The following is a 20,603-nucleotide window of genomic DNA, read 5'->3' on the forward strand; positions in this document are numbered from 1 at the left end:
CCTCCTCCTCACAGACGCAAACCACTGCCACCGCCCGCAAGGGGTAAAACCTTACCCTTGCGAGCACCTCCAAACCCTCAATGCACGCTGTACACCATCCTGTAAGCCTAATGTCCAGAGGTCAGTACACACTTCATTAAGGTGCACCCCATCGCTCCTAAGGTACCTCCAGGTATCCACCTCCAACACCCTATGCCGTATGGTCACACCCCCATTCCGCATAATGAACCTGCTGACTCCCTTATTCACCTTTACTCAGGCCCTATTAACCTTTTTAGCAGACAAAGCCCACTGCCATGATGTCCTCCCAACCATATCCGACCATACAATAACCATCCCAGGAAAGGCCGCCTGTAAGCGTAAAAAAATCACATTTTATGTCACGTATAAGATCCCTCATGGACCTAACCCCCATGTCACCCCCCCCCACATGTAGCACCAAAACATCTGATGCCCTGTCCCAACGAGCGAACTTGTGGACTTCTGACCTTACCCTGCTCCACTGCATACCCGGTAACCCGATCCATCTGACCCCAGCCTCCTGTCTGGGGATGCCTAGCTGCCTACCATTCGGCCGAACATCAGCCCGTCTGGCCCCCCAGAAAACGAATGAGTGGCCCAAGATCCAAACCAGGCCCACCGATTCACCTGTAAAGCAAAAATGACAAACACAACAATAAGTTCCCCCCAACCGTAAACTCTAACCCCAAACTGAAAACCCCTGTTAACAAGCCTGTAATAAATTTTGGCGAATATGTAGCTTGAATCTATCTGAGTCCCACCTACCAATGCACTTCACTGCTTCAAAACTAAAACCAGCCCTAGCAGCCTCTGTAGCAGCACCTATGCGGAAAGAGTGGGATGAGTAGCTTGTGGGGTCGTACCCGGCCGCCGATAAACATTTTTTGAACACTGCTATAAATTGAAATTTAGATAAATACGACCCATCTGCGTGCATCAAGAATGAGCCCGACAATCTCAGACGCATATCCCTGAACGATAGCACTGGTCTTACCGGACAAATGGGTGACTCCGCAATCTGGAAAACCACCAGTTGCACGCCCTTACCGATCTGATCAGTTTTTGACCGTTTAATACATATTCTAACTGAATCATTCAAATACTCCAGATCATCCCACTGCAGCCCCCCTTGGGCCCGCTTGGATTGGCTGACCAGTTCGCTTACCCGTAACGCCCCAAAGAACGCTAATGCAAAAGCCGCATGGAATAAGGCGCTTTCAAACTCTGAACTGCAAAGGTATGATATATGTCGAAATAGGCCGTGTAACATGTCAAAAGACACCGGGCGCCGACCATCCCTTTTCCTATGTGCTTTCCTGTATCCTTTCACTGCTTGTTTCACCCAAAAGTCTTTTGTATGGTCTTGCAGCCCTTGTAACTTAAAAAGAAAGGCCAAACCTGCCAATTTCTTATTGATGGCAGCTGCTGAGATGCCCCGCTCAAATCCCATATTAATAAAATAAAGAATCGCATGAGTTACCTCCCGGCCTGCAGGGGCAATCTCCAGCCTATACAAACATGCCAGCCAGTCTTGCCATACCTTGGAGTAAGCGTCCCAAGTGGCCTTACTCACAGGGCATTGAATCCACCCTGCCACGTTCCTAAGGCAACGTTCCACATCCAGTCGGGGCAGGTAATCCCCCCCGGTTGGTGCCAACTCCCGGAACCTGTCCCACTGGAAACGATACAGTGCATCAGCTAAGGTGTTCTCAACCCCTGGTAAGTGTACAGCGTAGATGAAAAAATTCAATTTCAAACAGCGCAATACTAAATGCCTCAGCAACCTGACCACTGGCATAGACTTGGCCGACAACCGGTTAATCACCTGGACGACACCTAAGTTGTCACAGTTGAGCCGCACCTTCAAGTTACGAAAGGATTCCCCCCCAGATTTCCATTGCCACCACAATTGGAAACGGTTCCAGGAGGACTAGGTTCTTCAAGAACCCAGCCTCCACCCAAGTAGGGGGCCAGCATGCGGCACTCCAATTTCTTTGAAAGACGGCCCCATAGCCTGTAGAACCTGCCGCATCCGTGAATAATTCAAGATCCCAATTACTGATGGGACCTGACATCCAAAGAGCGCGCCCGTTAAATGATTCCAGGAATTCATGACATACCCACAAGTCCTCTCTATGTTCACTGTTAAGAGTAACAAAGTGAGTAGGGGTGGTGACCCCTGCGGTCTCTGCCGACAACTGCCAGCAAAAAATCCCACCCATGGGGATTATTCGGCAAGCAAAATTCAGCTTTCCCAATAACGATTGTAGCTGCCTCAATTGCACCTTGCGCCTACCAATGGTCCCATGCACTTCTGCCTTGAGAGTTTCCAGCTTGTCCAATGGCATTCGACACTCCATTCCCATGGAATCCACTTCAATTCCCAGAAAAACGATATTGGATGTGGGGCCCTCCATTTTGTCCGGCGCTAATGGAACCCCGAAACGCTCCGCTATGTGCTGTAACGTCCCTAAGAGGACTGTACACGAACAAGGCCGAGCAGTGCTCGGGGGCCTTTTCCCCAACCACACTCGCCTGCAACCAATTAGAAAAAGTACTTGGAATCAGCCTATATGTGCGTTTTTCCTCGTCCCCTTTCTTACGTTCTTCTGGTTTCAATCTATCCAGATTGAATTTTTCTAACGACAGTAATGTGAATCTCTCCACATATTCCCCTTTCCAGATTTTTTCTTTCACTTCTGTTTTGAGATGGGCTCCCAATGGGCCTTCAAAAGAGACATTCCCCACTCTTAGCAGAGTCCGCCAACCTGACTGACTCCGCCTTCTTCTCCCCTGTTTTTTTTTGGCTGTCCGGGAGCGAAACACTGGTTGATGTTCCAGGCTGATCGACCACCACCGTCCCAGTTCCGATTGTCAGTGTAACCGAATCTCCACTAACCGTGACCGTTGTTGCTAGTGTAGTCACTGCAGCACCATCTTTTCCCTGTGGTGTAGCCCACGCCCGCGCTGGTGATGAACTGTCCCCTGTGGTCGGCTCAAAGCACTCTACTAAATCCGGCAATCCTGACAATAAATCCTGCAGGCTCGTCCTGCCAGCCCCTTCTCTTGCCTCCCTGGGTTGTTCTGCAGGTGCTCTAACCACGCTTACTCTCGCTGAACTACCCCCCCCCCCCCCGGAGGAACCCCCTTTTCTGCCCTGCTCCAATAATCTTCCTAATAAAGAAGAAATAGATAAAGTAGAGCTGCACTCACCGGGCTGCCCAGGACTGGGCCCACCAGCCGCCACTCCGGAATCCACCGCTGACGAATGTCCCTGGTCCTCGTCCCTCTCCGACCCGGACAGCTCCCCTTCCGATCTGTCGCTGACCTCCTCCTGACGAACGACCGCTGGCTGCACTCCAGAGGGTCCCGCTCTGGCTGCCGGGGGTCTGCGCTGTTGCTCTTGTCCCACTCTCTGCGTCGTAACACCAGACCTGTGCCCTGCCCGCCTGGATGGACTTCTGTGCCGCCGACTGGTCTGGGCCTCTGTTGCTCTCCATCTGCCTCTGCTCACCAACGACACAGCGCTCCTAACGTTCCTCCCTCTGGAAAGCGCAGGGCTGCTGGCCGTCTCGGCCACCTGGCCAGCCCCCCCCGATGGACTGATGACGCACACAGGCCCGACTGGCTGCTCGGAGCCCCCCGTGAATCCCCGTCCGTCTGCTCCTGGCATCTGCGACATGCTGAGGGGGGGGACCGTGGGTTGTGCTGGTCTCCCCCATCCTTGCAGCACTCCGGCCTCTCCGCTGTGTCCTCCTCGTGTCACCTCTTCTGGCTCCCTGAGCCTGCTGATCCCTGGGGGGTGGCTGGATCGATCCTCCCCTCTCCTGTTGCTGTGGCCTCTGACCCCCAGGAGCGGAGTCAGGGCTGAATCGCTCCGGTGGCCTGGAACGTTCATTGCAGTTCTGTCCTCTGTAAGGATGGCTGCAACCTGAGCCTGCAGCCAGTCTGCCCCTTGTGATGCCGCCAACGCTCGCAGCTGTTCTAACATCTCCGCCGCCGAAATAGACGCCATTACAGGTGAATTAACAGAGCGATGGGAGCGTGTGTTGAATCTTTCTCCCCGCCGCTCTCCACTGACGTCACTTCCCCCTTCTTCCACCTAATCCTTTCCCCAGCGTAGCCTCCCCTGCTTCTACCACTCCCCCTTTCTTAAACGGGAAACAGCTTTCAACAGCGTGACTGTGCAGTCCGCACATGTCATGCTGTCCCTGCGCTGATCCCTTTCTATCCTCTGCTCTGGGACCTTCTCTATGTAAGCCTTTTCTTCCTCCTTCGGATCATGTTTTATGATTAAATAATGTGGAGTATCAGTATGGAGAGCTCTTGAAAAAGACCTACTGAGCCGGGAAGAGTTGCAGATTCCCAGATTTACATGTGCTGTTTGCTGGTTTATAGAATTACCAGTATTGTTCTATGATGAGGTTATTTGGTGCATTTGGTGGTATAGATCACTGGTATGGTGGAATAAGGAAGAGGAACTGAAGGACTAATTATTATTGTTCTTTGAAAACTTCCTTTATTCTTTTTACATGGGACTTTCTTCCTTATATAGGACACTTTATCCCAATTCATTAGTGTCTATTGCACAATTTGTTGAATTTACAGTTTTTAGATTAATGTTTTGTTTTTTTTTCACTTGCAAAGGGGATCTATATGATATATATAGGATATATATGCATTCTATGGTTGGTTATATGTTGCACAATTGCACTTTAAAATAATTTTGCATTCTAGACATATGCAGTGTTAAAGAAGCAGTAGTAGCGCTGTTGACTTTATTTTAAACATTTCCGTGGACTGCAAAACCCATGGGAACGTGCAAGTGGTAGTGCAGGTGTGACAAATTGTGCCGCACCAGAAGACATGGTACTGTGGTATCATGCAGTGTGGTGACCACAAACATGTTGCATTTGCTAGATGTATTTGGGGTGCTATTAACATATAATGTCAACCTCTACCAAGGACAGTGCATTCCCATGCGATGCCTGAAACGTGTACAGAAACATGCCTTACCAGAACTGCGTTCTGGTGTGAACATGCCCTAACAGTCCAAGCTGTCCACTAAAAATGGCACTGTTTAGAAAAACGATAATATGCAGCGCTTATATGATGGTATAATAAACAACTAAAGTCCATATAGCTGAATAGGGAGACAGATGAAGGCACCGCACCAGCTTCAGTGTGATAGGATACACACACAACACCACAGTTATTCTAGCAAGTCTCCTTACCACTAGGGATGAGCCGAACACCCCCCTGTTCGGTTCGCACCAGAACATGCGAACAGGAAAAAAATTCGTTCGAACACGCGAACACCGTTAAAGTCTATGGGACACGAACATGAATAATCAAAAGTGCTAATTTTAAAGGCTAATATGCAAGTTATTGTCAATAAAAGTGTTTGGGGACCTGGGTCCTGCCCCAGGGGACATGGATCAATGCAAAAAAAAGTTTTAAAAACGGCCGTTTTTTCAGGAGCAGTGATTTTAATAATGCTTAAAGTCAAACAATAAAAGTGTAATATCCCTTTAAATTTCATACCTGGGGGGTGTCTATAGTATGCCTGTAAAGGGGCGCATGTTTCCCGTGTTTAGAACAGTCTGACAGCAAAATGACATTTTGAAGGAAAAAACTCATTTAAAACTACCGCGGCTATTGCATTGCCGACAATACACATAGAAGTTCATTGATAAAAACGGCATGGGAATTCCCCACAGGGCAACCCCGAACCAAAATTAAAAAAAAAAAAATGATGTGGGAGTCCCCCTAAATTCCATACAAGGCCCTTCAGGTCTGGTATGGATATTAAGGGGAACCCCAGCCAAAATTTAAAAAAAAAATTGACGTGGGGTTCCCCCTAAATTCCATACCAGACCCTTCAGGTCTGGTATGGATTTTAAGGGGAACCCCGCGCCAAAAAAAAAAAAAAAAAAACGGCGTGGGGTCCCCCTAAAAATCCATACCAGACCCTTATCCGAGCACGCAACCTGGCAGGCCGCAGGAAAAGAGGGGGGGACGAGAGTGCGGCCCCCCCCCCCCTCCTGAACCGTACCAGGCCACATGCCCTCAACATTGGGAGGGTGCTTTGGGGTAGCCCCCCAAAGCACCTTGTCCCCATGTTGATGAAGACAAGGGCCTCATCCCCACAACCGTGGCCGGTGGTTGTGGGGGTCTGCGGGCGGGGGGCTTATCGGAATCTGGAAGCCCCCTTTACCAAGGGGACCCCCAGATCCCGGCCCCCCCCCTGTGTGAAATGGTAAGGGGTTACTTACCCCTACCATTTCACTAAAAAACTGTCAAAAATGTTAAAAATGACAAGAGACAGTTTTTGACAATTCCTTTATTTAAATGCTTCTTCTTTCTTCCTTCATCTTCTTCTTCTTCTGGTTCTTCTGGCTCTTCTGGTTCTTCCTCCGGCGTTCTCGTCCAGCATCTCCTCCGCGGCGTCTTCTATCTTCTTCTCCTCGGGCCGCTCCGCACCCATGGCATGAGGGGGGAGGCTCCCGCTCTTCTCTTCATCTTCTTCTTCATCTTCATCTTCTTCTTCATCTTCTTCTTCTTCTTCTTCTTCTCTTCTTCATCTCTTCTTCCTTCTTCATTTCTTCTGCGGGCCGCTCCGCATCCATGCATGGAGGGAGGCTCCCGCTGTGTGACGGCGTCTCTTCGTCTGACGGTTCTTAAATAACGGGGGGCGGGGCCACCCGGTGACCCCGCCCCCCTCTGACGCACGGGACATGACGGGACTTCCCTGTGGCATTCCCCGTGACGTCACAGGGAAGTCCCGTCACTTCACCGTGCGTCAGAGGGGGGCGGGGTCACCGGATGGCCCCGCCCCCCGTTATTTAAGAACCGTCAGACGAAGAGACGCCGTCACACAGCGGGAGCCTCCCTCCATGCATGGATGCGGAGCGGCCCGCAGAAGAAATGAAGAAGGAAGAAGAGATGAAGAAGAGAAGAAGAAGAAGAAGAAGAAGATGAAGAAGAAGATGAAGATGAAGAAGAAGATGAAGAGAAGAGCGGGAGCCTCCCCCCTCATGCCATGGGTGCGGAGCGGCCCGAGGAGAAGAAGATAGAAGACGCCGCGGAGGAGATGCTGGACGAGAACGCCGGAGGAAGAACCAGAAGAGCCAGAAGAACCAGAAGAAGAAGAAGATGAAGGAAGAAAGAAGAAGCATTTAAATAAAGGAATTGTCAAAAACTGTCTCTTGTCATTTTTAACATTTTTGACAGTTTTTTAGTGAAATGGTAGGGGTAAGTAACCCCTTACCATTTCACACAGGGGGGGGGCCGGGATCTGGGGGTCCCCTTGGTAAAGGGGGCTTCCAGATTCCGATAAGCCCCCCGCCCGCAGACCCCCACAACCACCGGCCACGGTTGTGGGGATGAGGCCCTTGTCTTCATCAACATGGGGACAAGGTGCTTTGGGGGGCTACCCCAAAGCACCCTCCCAATGTTGAGGGCATGTGGCCTGGTACGGTTCAGGAGGGGGGGGGCCCGCACTCTCGTCCCCCCCTCTTTTCCTGCGGCCTGCCAGGTTGCGTGCTCGGATAAGGGTCTGGTATGGATTTTTAGGGGGACCCCACGCCGTTTTTTTTTTTTTTTTTTTGGCGCGGGGTTCCCCTTAAAATCCATACCAGACCTGAAGGGTCTGGTATGGAATTTAGGGGGAACCCCACGTCAATTTTTTTTTTAAATTTTGGCTGGGGTTCCCCTTAATATCCATACCAGACCCGAAGGGCCTTGTATGGAATTTAGGGGGACCCCCACATCATTTTTTTTTTTTTATTTTGGTTCGGGGTTGCCCTGTGGGGAATTCCCATGCCGTTTTTATCAATGAACTTCTATGTGTATTGTCGGCAATGCAATAGCCGCGGGTAGTTTTAAATGAGTTTTTTCCTTCCAAATGTCATTTTGCTGTCAGACTGTTCTAAACACAGGAAACATGCGCCCCTTTACAGGCATACTATAGACACCCCCCAGGTACGAAATTTAAAGGGATATTACACTTTTATTGTTTGACTTTAAGCATTAATAAAATCACTGCTCCTGAAAAAACGTCCGTTTTTAAAACTTTTTTTTGCATTGATCCATGTCCCCTGGGGCAGGACCCAGGTCCCCAAACACTTTTTATGACAATAACTTGCATATAAGCCTTTAAAATTAGCACTTTTGATTTCTCCCATAGACTTTTAAAGGGTGTTCCGCGGCATTCGAATTTGCCGCGAACACCCCAAATTGTTCGCTGTTCGGCGAACTTGCGAACAGCCAATGTTCGAGTAGAACATGAGTTCGACTCGAACTCGAAGCTCATCCCTACTTACCACATGAGTTGGACCCTCAAATTATAGAGCAGTCATATGCGCACATAACACAGGATAAACCAAAGCTTGGCACTGGACATCAGGTATACGGCTCTCATCCGGGTATAAGGTCTGTATTAGCAGGCCCCATCCATATGTAACGCGAGCAACCGACATTGTGAACATTAGCATAATCGACTTCCGGATCGCAACAGCTCAGTAAAGTGTAAATAAAGGATCCCATTGTGAAGTACGTAATAAATTTACACTATCTTTAATACAAAAAACGTACCTACAAACATCCAATGTATAAAAACGTCAGATCAAAATAATCAAGATGGCCGTGGCTAGTAGTGTGATTGCGTCACGCATCAAGGTCCCGTTTACGCGTTTCGTCATCAATAGACATCATCAGTAAACTTGCTAGTGCATCTAACACTACCTTCCCCCAGCCTGATAACGCTTCTGTCCAAAGGTGTCTCTGTTGCTCCTTCATCCAGAGTGGAAACAACCTAAGACAGTCAGTGCATTACTGGCCAGATCCCCAGGTGAACATAAAAGCAGACCACCACGTTCAGGAATTGGTAAGCTGCATTATATTGAACTTTTATTTTTGGGTTTAATACCACTTTAACAAACATTAACTCTAGTGCACTAATATAAAGTGGAATCATTATTACCAGTGTACTTTGAAGACAGGGGGTAGTTTGATCTTTGGAGAATGCAGCAAAGGTATAACTGCTACTCATTGTAAGCACCCCTGTCAGTGTTAAACAGTTTGTCTCAACCCTCTAACTGCTACTTTGACTAGATAGCTTGGTCTAATAAAGTAAGTTGGAAAATAATGGTCTTTGCTGGATCACCAGGTGAAAATAAAGGAAAATACTCTAAAAAAAACAAATACCACTTCCACATCTAAGCTGTAATTTAATACATTTGTTGTTTTGGGGTTTAATATCACTTTAATGTATACCTAAAGCCCAAAAATTGAATGTTAGTTTTAGATAGAATTTAAAATGGTTACCCTTGTCAGATTTTTATTGCTGTCTTTTTCCTCAATAGAAAGATTAACCCCAGGGGCTCATGCACATGGCCATAAGAAAATATGCAACTAATACACTGGATCTTGTTGGCAAAGGCTGGCAGCAAGATCCTGTGCAGTGAGCGCTTTGTACGCTGTATGCATGTAACATTTGAGTTACAGCATAAGGCCCTGATGCTAGGACACAGAAGGCCGACAGGGGCACCCACGGCTTGAATTCAAGTCTTGTATGGCAGCCTTTATGGAGCACAAGGAAAACACAATGACAATAGCTGCAAGAGTAACATCTGCAGCCCTATAATCCCAGCTACACTGCTCTGCTGAGGCCATTCTTCAGTTTATACCAGTATGAGTATTTATTCTTGTTTTCTCACCCAAAGAGACAAAGGGAAATCTTTGAAATTTGTTCCAAGGTTTTTAGCTTCGACAATGCCTTCACTTCCATCATTATGTGCTTCTGATATTCTTTTGAACTGGATAGCTGATGTACCTGTAAATCATAGTACATATTAAATATGTTAATTTAATATGTGATGCACAGAGTGAATAAATCTACATGTAAAGGAGTTAAAGCTACATGTGTGGCATCAGTGAATCATATTTGCGTTACCTGCCAAATGATTTGGATTTCTTTACATTCATTTTTCAGATTTACACAGCTCTGCCACTACCTGTTTTTTTCTCTGCTGCAATTACCCTAGGTTCACACCTATGCGTTTTTTTGTGCAGTTTACCATTTGCAGAAATGTACTACAGTCCATTTAACATAGTTTCCTTTGATACAAGTTCACATCTATGCGTTTTGCGGCCGGTGCATTTTTGGAAAGGATCTGGGACTTTTTTTCCTGCATTTTGCGGGTAATAGACTTCAATGGAATCGCACTAGAAACACAAGTGTTGTGTTTGTGATGCAATTTTTGAGGTGTTTTGCGGTTTTTATTTTAACATTACATATAGCTGGTTGCTAAGCAGGGGGCCGGAAAGCCGGTCGCCGCATCCTTAACAACCGATGAGTCATCAGCTGTCAGTGGGGCTATTAGAGATACAGTGCCATTGCTGTTATTAACCACTTCCCGCCCAGCCTATAGCAGATTGACGGCCGGGCGGTTGTTCCGTTATCCTGACTGGGCGTCAAATGACGTCCAGCAGGATAACATGCCGCCGCGCGCCCACGGGGGCGCGCATCGTGGCGATCGGTGGAGCAGTGTGTCAGCCTGACACACCGCTACACTGATCTTGGTAAAGAGCCTCCATCACGGCTGATGACGATGTCAATAGGAAGAGCCGTTGATCGGCTTTTCCTCACTCGCGTCTGACAGATATACAATCAGCGCAGACCCCCTCAGATGACCACACTGGACCACCAGGGACGCCACTAGGACCACCAGGGAATGGGGCAACATGTGGATGGCCAGGTATGTACCCCATGGCCATCCACATGTGCCCAATGTGCCCAATCTGTGCCAATCAGTGCCCACAAATGGGCACTGATTGGCACCATTATATTTCAGTTCTGCCCAGCAATGCCACCAATCAGTGTAATCAGTGCCACCAATCAGTGTCATCAGTGTCACCTGTCAGTGCCCATCGGTGCCACCTCTCAGTGCCCATCTGTGCCCATCAGTGCCCACCTATCAGCGCCCATCAGTGCCCATTCATGCCACCTATCAGTGCCATCCTATGAGTGCCCATCAGTGCCGCCTATGAGTGCCCATTGGTGCCATCTATGAGTGCCCATCAGTGCCGCATACCAGTGCCACCTATCAGTGCCCATCAGTGTCACCTATCAGTGCCCATCAGTGCTGCCTATCAGTGCCCATCATCAGTGCCCGTCAGTGTCACCTCATCAGTGCCACCTCATTGGTGCCACCTCATCGGTGCCCATCAGTGCCGCCATATCAGTGCCCATCAGTGAAGCCATATCAGTGCCCATCATTGAAAAAGAAAACGTACTTATTTACAAAAAATTTTAACAGAAACAAAGAAAAACTTTTTTTTTTCAAAATTTTCGGTCTTTTTTTATTTGTTGCACAAAAAATAAAAACCGCAGAGGTGATCAAATACCACCAAAAGAAAGCTCTATTTGTGGTAACAGAATGATAAAAAATTTGTTTGGGTACAGTGTAGCATGACCGCACAATTGTCATTCAAATTGCGACAGCGCTGAAAGCTGAAAATTGGCCTGGGCGGGAAGGTGTCTAAGTGCCTGGTATTGAAGTGGTTAAAGGGGTTGCTCCTGGACTGTCATACTAGTTCTCTATTCACTACCTAGCGAGTCACTGCCCTGAAACAGGTATGTAGCCAATGCAGTCCAAATTATTTCAGCTTTGTTACTCAGCAAGGATTTCAGAAAGAATGAAGGTGACTGCTGCAAATATTGCCATACTGTATATCTGTATTGTCAGATTCCTTTTAATCAAGAATCTCCCAAAAGGTTTCCATTCTGTCAAGTCATTGTCCGACAGTAAAGCTGAATATAAACTAGTAGATTTTTGAACATCATACAAAAATTCTTTGCACATTTGATGACGGGATGAACGTTATTTGACTTTAAACTTTTGTTTGCTTTTAACATTCAATTTTAAGAATAATTAATGTAATTTCCTGAACAAAAGCCATATACACTGTAAGAAATGGATTTGTTTGAGAAAATTATTCTATCCTGTTCCTTCAAATTTTCTCTTTACTGTGGTAGAAAAATGAAAGCTGATTTGACTACAATAACAATAAGAAAACTGAACAAATGTTCTTAAATCAAAACATTTCTAACAAAATTCTAATGCCCTGTACACACGGTCGGATTTTCCGATGGAAAATGTCCGATCGGAGCGTGTTGTCGGAAATTCCAACCGTGTGTGAGCTCCATCGGACATTTTCCATCGGATTTTCCGACACACAAAGTTTGAGAGCAGGATATAAAATTTTCCGACAACAAAATCCGTTGTCGGAAATTCCGATCGTGTGTACACAAATCCGACGGACAAAGTGACACGCATGCTCAGAATAAATAAAGAGATGAAAGCTATTGGCCACTGACCCGTTTATAGTCCCGACGTACGTGTTTTACGTCACCGCGTTTAGAACGATCGGATTTTCCGACAACTTTGTGTGACCGTGTGTATGCAAGACAAGTTTGAGCCAACATCCGTCGGAAAAAATCCTAGGATTTTGTTGTCGGAATGTCCGATCAATGTCCGACCGTGTGTACAGGGCATTAGAGTGTATAACCTGCTTTATGTGGCAATTACTTTCTTAGATAACCACATCAGAGTAATTCAGATTATACAACACTTCTTGCTAATGTAGAGTAATCTGAAGGTGTAAGGTGCCCGAGTGTGCCAAGGGGCCCGCCTGGCCGTCCCCCCCTTCCCCCCTCCGACGCTCACTATAGAGAGGGAGCATACACAAGTCTGATGAGCCACTACCTTTCTTTCTCTAGCACCCCCCTATGCCCACTATAGATAAGAAGAAGGAAGGGAGCTTACAAGTCTAAGCTGAGCCACCGCCACTGCCTTTCACTAGCAACACCCCCCTTCCCACACAGGTGATCGAGGCCAGCACTCGCTCCGCTTCTTTCCCTGCTGAGGTGAAGCCTGCTGGCTGCTAGGTTAGTTCTGATTGGCTGGGACTTGGGCAGCAGGTGTGGTCAGTTCATCAGCGGTGAAAGACCCAGCCCTATTAGGTGCATGCAAATAGGAGAGAGCGGCGTGGGAGGGTAAGCCACAAAAAGTTGGTGTGCTGCTGTGATCCCTGTGCTGTATATTTGGACTTGTAGAGGAATGTGGGGTGGTCCCCCGCAGTGAGGAACCCTGCCCGCATCTGATCAAAAGGGGTTGCCCAGCTGACTTTACACCCTTGTGATAATGAATGGCCCCCATTGTCTTCAGCCTCTTCTTCACTCACTGTAAGTATGGATGCAATACTGTTCAAACTGTCTCTATTCAGAATGTCTCTACTCAGAAAACAATTGAAGGGGAGAATACAGTTGTATGTTTATTCTTTGATACAACACTGTTCCTACTCCCTTTCCCTGCTTACAGGCCAGGTACAGGCCATATGGGAAGAGGTTGTTCATGTACGTGGGGATCTTCAAAATGTACAGGAATGTACTAAAGCATTAGAAAGCTGGGTTAGTGGCATAGAGGATACTTTTCCTCCATTGGTAACAGAGATGAAGTCTGCTACACGCAAGCCTAATACTACTATTTCTAAAGTTGAAGACATGGAGAACCATTTACGTTGTAATAACGTTCGGGTACTGGGTATACCAGAGAAGGCCAAGGGTAACAACCCAAATAAATTTGCTGAACAGTGGCTCATTGAAATCCTTGGCAAGGACTATCTTTCTTCATTACTTATAGTAGAACGGGCTCATCGGGTCCCTACCCGGCTTCAGAAACCAGGAAATACACCACAGCCCTTTCTAATATGCCTCTTAAATTATCAAGACAAGGAGAACATTTTGCGAAGAGCGCAAGCCCTAAATGATATTAGATATAATGGATCTAAAATTATGTTCTTCCCCGACTTTTCACCAGAGGTTCAGAAACAAAAGGCAAACTTCCAAGAAGTTAAGAAACGTCTGTTACTCTAAGGGTTAAGATATTCTATGCTCTAGCCTGCTCGCTTGCGGGTGGTCCATGAAGGCAAAGTACAAGTATTTGAAACACCCCAGGATGCACAGGACTGGCTTGATGGTCAATTAAAAAACTAGACCTTGGGACGATGGGCTTATTCTATTAGGAAATTCACACAAAGCTGGCTGTGGGGACAACGGTGCACATTTAAATATAAGCCAGGTTGTCGGAGGCTTAGTCAGCGATAGCCACTAGATGTTTTTTTCTCTCTTTTTGGTGGCTTTCTCCCGTGTGGAAATGTTTTTTTTTTGGTTTTGTTTTTGGGGGGGGGGAGTGGGTGTGTTTTTTTTTTCCTCTTGGAGTATTTATTATGTTTTATACCTATGTTCTTTTTATTATTGTACTTAGTGCGGGTTAGCTGGCTAGTAGTTTAATTTTACTTTTGTACTTATGGTAAATCAATCAATTAGAATTTTCTCTTGGAATGTCAAGGGAATGAATCATGCTTTAAAAAGACAATCTGATTATATTTCCTCTTTTCGCCCTGCCATCGTCTGCCTGTAGGAGCCACACGCCACATGCAATGTGACTAGATTTTTGAAATGTCGTTTTGTTCGAGAAGCATACCATTTGGTTTTTACCTCCCATTCAAGGGGGGTCTCTGTTTTAGTTTACACTGGCATAGTGTTCTCATGCAGTAGGACTATGGTAGACATAAATGGCAAATCTTTTTTTTTACAATGCAAGCTGGATGAACTTGAATTAATTCTGGCTGCTATATATATATATATATACCTCATAGGGCTGGGTTGTTTAAGTCCTACTGTCAGGATCTATATACTTCTAGGGCAGACTATATGTTAGCCGCGTTACAGTATGCAGCTAATTAAGTAAAACTGAGAGGTTACATCAGTCATTTTGTACGAAATCAATTTTCACAAAATGACTCTGCTCATTTTTATGGGCCAGCAGGGAGCGATAACATGAGTGACAGGCCACAGGGAAGAGGAACAGCTAAGAAGTGCTTAGATGATGACAATTTAACATGGTCTATGTCAGTGTTTCTCAACCTTTTTTCAGTCAAGGCACCCTTTAAAATTATGGACAATCTCAAGATACCCTTTAAAATTATTGAAAATCTCAAGGCACCCTTTAAAATTATGGAGAGTCTCAACGCACCCTTTAAAATTATGGACAGTCTCAAGGCACCCCATTCTACAATGTAAAAAATGATTCTAATAGTTTTAAATAAATCGGCAGCATCAACACATGTAGCACACCCAACATTAGAGGTGGTTTATTCTTCCAAAGCAAATACACTTTTGCACACTAGTACCGACTAGCACTGCAGTGTTTCTCCTCTCCCTCAGTTTCTCTCCATCACTTAGCTAATGTGACCCCAGTGTTGATGGAGAGGGACAGGGGAGGGTCAAACAAGGATGTTGTGTAGGCGATCAGCACCCTTCTTATCAACACTGATGACATCACTAGTTGATAGGATGCCAGTGGCTGGAAGGTTGAAATGGTGCACAATAAAAACCTGTGGCTTTGTGTAACTAAAAGGTAGGCTTGATCCACCTGCTGGCTTGTATACATTTTTGGGCAATTTTTAGGCATTTTGCTAAGGGGCCCCTGAGGAAACATCAAGGCGCCCCTGGGTGCCTGGGCACCCTGGTTGAAAAAGGTTGGTCTATGTTATCTTACAAGGGAATAAATTTACAAAAACAACAGTTATTTTAAAATGAGCCCAATGAGATTTCAAAATTACAGTCATGTGGCTAAAAAAAACCCAAATCATTATTCTTATGTATCCTTATCATTTTGTTAAAGCTTTGTGGACTGAGCTTATGGTCTCGATAATCTAACAAAGTCTCTATTTTCAGCAGCTCTTTTTTTTTAGACATACAAAAGGTACAAAGAAAGGCTTCTGGCATGAAATATGAGCATTCTGCATCATCTATACACAGGAATACTTTGCATACTTAGACCTTAACTTTCATTTTACAGCACATAGTTGAAATCTCAGACTACTTTCAGTATTTATCATGTAACAATGCACAGGTTTTTCTCAAGAGTGTCACCTTACGTTATGATAGAAGTTACAGACATACAATTCTTCATAGCACTAGCACCAATGAAAATGGATAGTATAATGTGATGTAATAGATCCATTAAAAATCAGACCAGATTTTCTAGATTCGTTAGCTCTAGTCGCTTTCATTCCATGTGTATTTGTATGAAATGAACCATAGCTCCCAACTGTCCCTCTATTGGGACCAAATCCCTCTGTCTCTCAGTTGTTCCTCTTTTTGTGGTCTGATATGTACATCTCTATACAAAATGTACCATTTTACTACCAAAAGCATTATGCTGCACCAAACTTTTTGTTCAACCTCTATATTACTGTGTTTTTTATTTTAAAAAGCCATTATAAAAAATAAATACAAAATAGAGGTAAAAAAGCACTTGTGTGGTTTAAACCAATCATTTTGTGCCCATTAGATATTTGTGGTCCATGTAACCAGGCCCATGGCAGGGGTGTGTTCTTTGCCTTCATGTCACTCTTTATCATTTCAGAAAGTTGGAAGGTATGTTAATGTATGAGCCATCATGTGTTTAGATCTGTATTTATGTTAACTGTTTAAAACTTTGTTCACATCAGCCGCTGAAATTGCCGGCCAAGCAGTGCGAGGCAATGGATTGCCTCCCCCTGCACTGCTGTGGAAAATACATGCAGTACTTTTTTTCAGCTCACACCACCTACAAACCTCCGCCAGTGTTGCCAACCGTCTATTGGGACCAAATCCCTCTGTCTCTCAGTTGTTCCTCTTTTTGTGGTCTGATATGTACATCTCTATACAAAATGTACCATTTTACTACCAAAAGCATTATGCTGCACCAAACTTTTTGTTCAACCTCTATATTACTGTGTTTTTTATTTTAAAAAGCCATTATAAAAAATAAATACAAAATAGAGGTAAAAAAGCACTTGTGTGGTTTAAGCCAATCATTTTGTGCCCATTAGATATTTGTGGTCCATGTAACCAGGCCCATGGCAGGGGTGTGTTCTTTGCCTTCATGTCACTCTTTATCATTTCAGAAAGTTGGAAGGTATGTTAATGTATGAGCCATCATGTGTTTAGATCTGTATTTATGTTAACTGTTTAAAACTTTGTTCACATCAGCTGCTGAAATTGCCGGCCAAGCAGTGCGAGGCAATGGATTGCCTCCCCCTGCACTGCTGTGGAAAATACATGCAGTACTTTTTTCAGCTCACACCACCTACAAACCTCCGCCAGTGTTGCCAACCGTCCGTATTTTTATGGGCAGCCCCTACAAAAAGGGCACTTTTCTCCTGCCCGTAAATGTTTGTAGCAGGACAAAAGTGCCAGTAAAAATGACTGGGACTGGCTTGGCTCGGAACTGAGCATGCGCAGTTCCCGGAGATGCCCGAACTGATCCGATCAGATCCTATATTCCCCTGGCAGCAGCGGGCAGGGCCCAGGGCAGTGGTGGCGGATGGGGCCCAGGGCGGGTCTGGCAGAAGCTGTTGCAGCGCGTCAAGCCAGGGATGATCATGGCGGCGGTGCATTCCTGTAACACCGCCCAGGAGCCGAGCGGGCGGAACAGATAAGCTGAAGGCAGCCCTCCCCTGTTGATGGTGAGTGTTTGAGTCTGACCATGCCCACACCCTCTGCTGACCATCTCCTGTACCATGCCCACAGCCCTTGCTGACCATCTCCTGTACCATGCCCACAGCCTCTGCTGACCATCTCCTGTACCATGCCCTCAGCCTCTGCTGACCATCTCCTGTACTATGCCCGCAGCCTCTGCAGACCATCTTCTGTACCGTGCCTACAGCCTCTGCTGACCATCTCCTGTACCATGCCCACAGCCTCTGCTGACCATCTCCTGTACCGTGCCCGAAGCCTCTGCTGACCATCTCCTGTACCGTGCCCACAGCCTCTGACATCTCTTGTACCATGTCCGCAGCCTCTGCTGACCATCTCCTGTACCATGCCTGCAGCCTCTGCTGACCATCTCCTGTACCATGCCTGCAGCCTCTGCTGACCATCTCCTGTACCATGCCCACAGCCTCTGCTGACCATCTCCTGTACCATGCCTGCAGCCTCTGACATCTCCTGTACCATGCTGGCAGCCTCTGAGCATCTCCTGTAACATGCCTGCAGCCTCTGAGCATCTCCTGTAACATGCCTGCAGCCTCTGACCATCTCCTGTACCATGCCCGCAGCCTCTGCTGACCCTCTTCTGTACTATGCTCACAGCCTCTGCTGACCATCTCCTGTACCGTGCCGGTAGCCTCTGACATCTCCTGTACTGTGCCCCCAGCCTCTGATCATCTCCTGTACCATACCTGCAGCCTCTGACATCTCCTGTAGCATGCCCACAGCCTCTGCTGAACATCTCCTGTACTGTGCCCACAGCCTCTGACATCTCCTGTACTGTGCCTGCAGCCTCTGAAAATCTCCTGTATCCTGTCTACAGCCTTGAACCATTACTTGTATCAAGTCTGCAATCTCTCAATATCTCCTTGTGTCCTGTCTGCAGCCTCTAACCATCTCTTGTCTTGTATCATGTCTGCAGCCTCTAAGGGGGAGCTTGGAGAGGAGTCAAGAGTGAAAGCGCTGCCGGGATGGGGGTCATGGGAGGAGTCAGACATGTGTGGACTGTGGCGAGGAGACTAAAGGATAAAACCAGAGCCGGCAGGCTGGAGTCTGGAGGACCGCCTGACCGAGCCATGCATGGTATACCTGAGAGGAGGTCAGTGACAGCACCTCAAGGCCAGTGTATGGTGGGAGTGAATACAATAATGTAAGTGGGCACTGATATAAGGGTTCCCCTTTTATCAGTAACCCCCCCTTGCCTTAGTGTATTCACTCTACAGAAGGTGGTCTCTGGTCACCAGAGTCCGCCCGCCCCCCTCTCATTGGAGTTTCCAGCATTCCCCTTTACATCAGCGTCTTCAGGATTCCTCCTTACAGCACAACGGGGAACTCTGTGGAATTGGATGTAAGTGGGAGCTCTGATGTAAGGGGGAATGCAGTGGACTCTGATATAAAGGTGATCTATGGTCACCAGAGCCCCCCCTTACATAAGAGTTACGCCTTAGATCATGATCTGCAGCCTTCCCCTTTACATCAGACTTCCCCCTTAGATCATGATTTGCAGCCTTCCCCTTTACATCAGAGTTCTCTTGCACTGTAAGGGGGAATCCTGCAGACTGATGTATGAGGCATCTCTGTGCTGGCTGGATTATATTATCCTGGCCTTCATGTAAATGGAGAAATATGTTCTTTGACTTTTGTTTTAACTTAAACATCTTGATAATAACACTAGCTACATGTTTATAGTTTGAATATTGATATTTGTGCTGTTTTGCACTGAAAATGGCCCTTTTTTGTACTTTTTTGCAGTGTCAGTAAAAAATGTGGCTCTGCCAGAAAATTTCATAATTTTTACCAGTAAAAAATTGATGCCATTTGTAAATTTTGATGTCCTGTCAGTAAATTTCACTTCAGGGTGTTGGCAACACCGACCTCCGCAAGGCAGTGGTGTCAACCGGGCAGAGAGAGAAACATGGCATCTTGTCTTGTCCTGCAGTGGGACTGCGCTGGAATAGCCTTCCAATGCAGTCCCACCGCATCTGGTGAGCAGTGTTAATTTCGTAAACAAAAATGTTTTTGTCAAAGTTTTTACAGTGACGAAGACAAAAAGTACAGCACATTTTCGTCCACTGACAAAAACTATAACAAAAATCGAATCGTAAATGTAACGAAAATGTAAGGCAGGGACGTTTACCCTTGTGAACTAACTTCCGGTTTTCAGGAAGCTCCGCCTGCTTCAGCTCCCAGCAAGCGTGTTGAAGCGACTGTGTGCACAATGTCAACTGCCAGAGACCAGAGAAGCACTGAGCTCACGAGACGACCGCCAGGCACCCCTATCCAGAGCAGAGAGCTGAGCACACTGTGAGTGTGTAGTACATTACAATTACGGCAGGCCTGAGGTCTCCCTTCAGACCACCGTTCGTCCAGAGCACTGTGTGTGTATTACACAGGCCTCCTCTGACCACTTGTAGTGGCATTCAGGGAACTGTGTATCACAGGCCATCTCTCAGACCTGAGACCACCATTCAGCAGCATTACAACAGGCCTCCTCTGACCACCGGCATCCAGAGAACTTTGTATTACAGGCTATCCAAGTCAGACCTGAGACCACCATCCAGCACTGTTTGTAGCATTACAAGCCTCCTCTGACCAATGGCATTCACAGTACTGTGCAGCATTACAGGCCTCCTCAGACCACCATCCAGAGCACTCTGCAGCATTAGAGGCCTCCTCAGACCACTGTCCAGAGCACTGTGAAGCATTACAGGCCTCCTCAGACCACTGTGCAGCAATACAGGCCTCCTCAGACCTCCATCCAAAGCACGGTGCAGCATTACAGGCTTCCTCAGACCACCGTCCAGAGCACTGTGCAGCTTTACAGGCCTCCTCAGACCACCATCCAGAGCACTATGCAGCATTACAGGCTTCCTCAGATCACCATCCAGAGCATTCTGCAGAATTACAGGCCCCCCTCAGACTACCATCCAGAGCACTGTGCAGCATTACAGGCTTCCTCAGACCACCATCCAAAGCA

At 46.7% G+C, this 20,603-nt stretch overlaps 1 protein-coding gene across 1 annotated transcript in view; it reads right to left on the minus strand.

The window, feature by feature from the left end:
* The window catches only part of SLCO4C1 (solute carrier organic anion transporter family member 4C1), a 121,937-nt gene that overhangs the window by 60,547 nt on the left and 40,787 nt on the right, over positions 1-20,603 (minus strand). The window contains exon 6 of the mRNA XM_073624568.1: positions 9,741-9,856. Within this exon, the coding sequence (XP_073480669.1) occupies positions 9,741-9,856 (116 nt within the window). The remainder of the gene's footprint in view (positions 1-9,740; positions 9,857-20,603) is intronic.

This window comes from Aquarana catesbeiana, linkage group LG01, assembly GCF_042186555.1.
Source record: "Aquarana catesbeiana isolate 2022-GZ linkage group LG01, ASM4218655v1, whole genome shotgun sequence".
In the NCBI taxonomy this organism is placed as follows: Eukaryota; Metazoa; Chordata; class Amphibia; order Anura; family Ranidae; genus Aquarana; species Aquarana catesbeiana.